General features: G+C 37.8%; 1 protein-coding gene and 1 long non-coding RNA gene across 2 annotated transcripts; both read left to right on the top strand.

Annotated features, from left to right (window-relative positions):
• The first annotated feature begins 297 nt into the window (after positions 1-297).
• LOC107223931 (protein lifeguard 2) lies at positions 298-1743 on the top strand. Its single transcript, XM_015663798.2, has 6 exons — positions 298-353; positions 473-611; positions 722-969; positions 1239-1292; positions 1390-1480; positions 1612-1743. The coding sequence occupies exons 1-6, from the start codon at positions 298-300 to the stop codon at positions 1741-1743; spliced, it is 720 nt and encodes a 239-aa protein (XP_015519284.2).
• An 82-nt stretch (positions 1744-1825) lies between these two features.
• LOC124293247 lies at positions 1826-3021 on the top strand. Its single transcript, XR_006903163.1, has 2 exons — positions 1826-1971; positions 2075-3021. It is a non-coding gene; the product is annotated as an uncharacterized LOC124293247 (long non-coding RNA).
• The last annotated feature ends 213 nt before the right edge of the window (positions 3022-3234 follow it).

Genomic DNA, 3234 nt, shown 5'->3' with positions numbered 1-3234 from the left:
CATGTTTCAGGACGTTTTATCAGCCGCAGGTAGCACTCAGTTTCGTCTACGTACAATTTCCCCGCTTCTCAGCCAACAGGAAATCTGTTAAACTAGAAGAATTTAGCTGAGTGTACACCTAGAGCGGAAAATGAGAAAAACGCCGTCAAGTAATTCACGGTAATTCCACTGCTCTCCTTGTAACACTCTACTCAATTATTTTCTAACGTTCGACTGTTTTATTTCAGCGTCATGGTAGTTTTGTAGTTGAAAACGGTATAGATCACTCAGATTTGTAGCGTGTGGAAAATTTCGACCATGAACCCTCCAGGAAATCGAAGTCTGCCTCCTGGAGAACGTACCCGAGCTGTGAAGTGATTATTAAACTTTACATTGTATACACCAGCTAATCCAAGTCGTACAGGGAATATTCGCAATGTCTATATAGGTTAAATAAACATATTGAATGCTAAATAACGACTATCACATACAGCGAAAACGTCCCACCTTATCCGCCACCTCCGTACGCATATTCGCTCCAAAACCAACCAGGAGGACACCAAATGCAGGCCGTCCAAGTTGAGTATCCTCCGCAACTGCCACCTCTGTATAGAGGTCAAAAAGTGAGAAGTGTAAGTTTTGAGTTCTGTGATCAAAGATTGCTATACGCAGCAATTTATTTCAATACCTTGAGTGTTTCCCCGATGTATACAATGATCACTCTCCGATCGCACCGTAACAGGGTCCATTCACGGTTACGGTCACTGACGAAATGGTCGCGGAACGTGAAAGGGAAAATCGAGAATTGTACAGACAATGGCTGGCAGAGCAGGAACTGAGAAACATGTCCGACGCCGAGAGGGAATACGAGCAATACGCGATGCAGTTTAGGGCTGCGAAAATAAGACGACTCTTCATAAAAAAAGTATATTGTATCATAACTGTGGAATTGGCCTTCACGGCTGCTTTTATAGCTCTTGTAATGTATGTGTAAGTATTCGAGCGGGTCTTTACATGAGAACTCAAAATTTAGCAGTACATTCATTCGGCTCCCGGCTAGAAACTTTTTCACGTAAATCGTGACAGGAATCGATTTTTCACAATAATGAAAATGATCAATTGATTATCATCAATTTTTCTAATTTCCAAGCCTCTCTTACAAATTCGTAGACGTATTACAGTTTCGATTCACTCTTCCTTGGATTATTGTACTTATAAGATAACGTTTCTCAAATTGTAATATTACATCTTTATTTCAGAGAGCAAGTTAAATTATGGGTACTGAGACACTGGGGCTTGGCTATCGCTGCAACGTGCGTATATAATTTTTTTCAAATTTATATGCTTGCGCTGGTAAAAAACTGTATAAACAATAGACAAACCGAATCATTGTCCTCTCGTTATTACCAGAGTCGTCTACTTAATTACATACATCGCAATTACCTGCGTCGAACGAGTGAGGAGACAATCGCCTTGCAACTGGATATTGATGTGCTTATTGGTACGTCATGTGGAAGAAGTCTGCATTCAATTGAGTGCAGATAAAAGATTCACCAACAAAACTTTGCCAAATGCGCAATAAATTTTTCACGCGACGTGTAATTCGTCCGAACTTTAAAAAATTCTTTACAGACGCTTTGCCAGTCATACAGCGTCGCGTACGCGTCAGCGCACTATAACATCGAGTTGGTACTTCTAGCATTAGGAATGACCGCCCTTGTGACCGTGGTTGTAACGTTCGTCGCAATGTGCGCCAAGGTATAATACAAGTTAGGAGGAATATTTATCTTTATGCAGGAAAAAAGTTTATCGCACCGTATTACACACCGCGATCTGTTTCAGTTTGATTTCACAAACTACACGGGAATGATATTAATCATCACGGTTGTCATACTTGTCAGTACTTTGGTACTGGCGATAGTGGCGATCCTCACGCAAATCAAAACCTTGTGGGTCATATTTGCTGCGTTAATGACACTTCTGTTATCCGTGGTACGTATCAATACTGTAAACTATTACAGTTTCATTTTCAATTATAATATATATGTATATAACAGCTACGAATATCGACATAGTTGAATAACATTGTTTCCAGTACCTGTTCTATGATACTCAACTTCTCATGGGCGGACGTAGCATCGAACTCAATCCGGATGAATATGTTTACGCTGCGGTGCAAATATACGTTGACATCATTCTGATATTCAGGTACATATTGATGTGCCTGGGTTGCATGGGGGATTCGTAGGAAGCCATTAACCAAGGGGGGCTATCGCGGTAGATGTACGACGTTTTCACCGATTACATTTAACTACGAATATTAATTCCGAGTTTTCCGGTTCCTTGGAATAATCATATCAAAATGTTGTAAGAATCCAAGCACTGTCCGTAGAAATCAGTTTGTTTACCACAATGTATACCGTCGTGAGTTTAATGTCAACTGCGATTTACTTTCGTTGTAAATATATGTACCTCAAGTTCGGACACGTGCAAGATATATCGAGCGTTATATTTATTCGTATCAAGACCGTAAGAATATAGTCACAGTATCTGCGGTAGACAGAATTTTTTATACGCGTGTCGAATTATAGGACGTGAAATTAATAACACGCCGAGATTTATTAATAGGAAATAATGTTTATTATACAGTTTACATTTGTAATTAACTTCATTTATTTGACTTCTGTTATAAATTTTACCTTAATAATTATATATTATATGCCTTTGCCGAACGACGAATGCTTTCATCAATGTGCGTTTAGACTATAACAATCTTCGTTAAAAGCAAGAACTTCTTCTCCGAAATATGTCGTTCACGTGATAATCCTTTAAAGAATCGTCAAAATGCGTCGCACTGAAAACTGCATGAAATCGCTCGGCATACAAATAATATACGTAGTACTGTCGACGTAATTAAAGTAATTGGCGGTTGTTTTTATTTATTTATTTTTTTTTGTTAATCGTAATTGATTTTTTTGTTTTTTCCATTGTTTTTTCAATTTTTTTTTATCTCGTGATTCACCGGTCATCTCTCAGGTGGCTCACCAGATTTCAAAAGTGTCCATATAATATATTTCACCCTAGGGTTAGTTTTGTTATCGATATTCATATATATATATATATATAATAATGTATGCGTAATAATATAAATAATGTTGTTAATAATATTATCTATATCATGATTACCGTTTCATTTTTATGATAAAACTATCTGAATGATTTTCCTAGTGCCATGCTTATTCATGGTACACAGTA

Source organism: Neodiprion lecontei, chromosome 3 (assembly GCF_021901455.1).
Source record: "Neodiprion lecontei isolate iyNeoLeco1 chromosome 3, iyNeoLeco1.1, whole genome shotgun sequence".
NCBI lineage: Eukaryota > Metazoa > Arthropoda > Insecta > Hymenoptera > Diprionidae > Neodiprion > Neodiprion lecontei.
The sequence above is the reverse complement of the archived record's forward strand: the minus strand, read 5'-3'. Positions and strand labels throughout refer to the sequence as shown.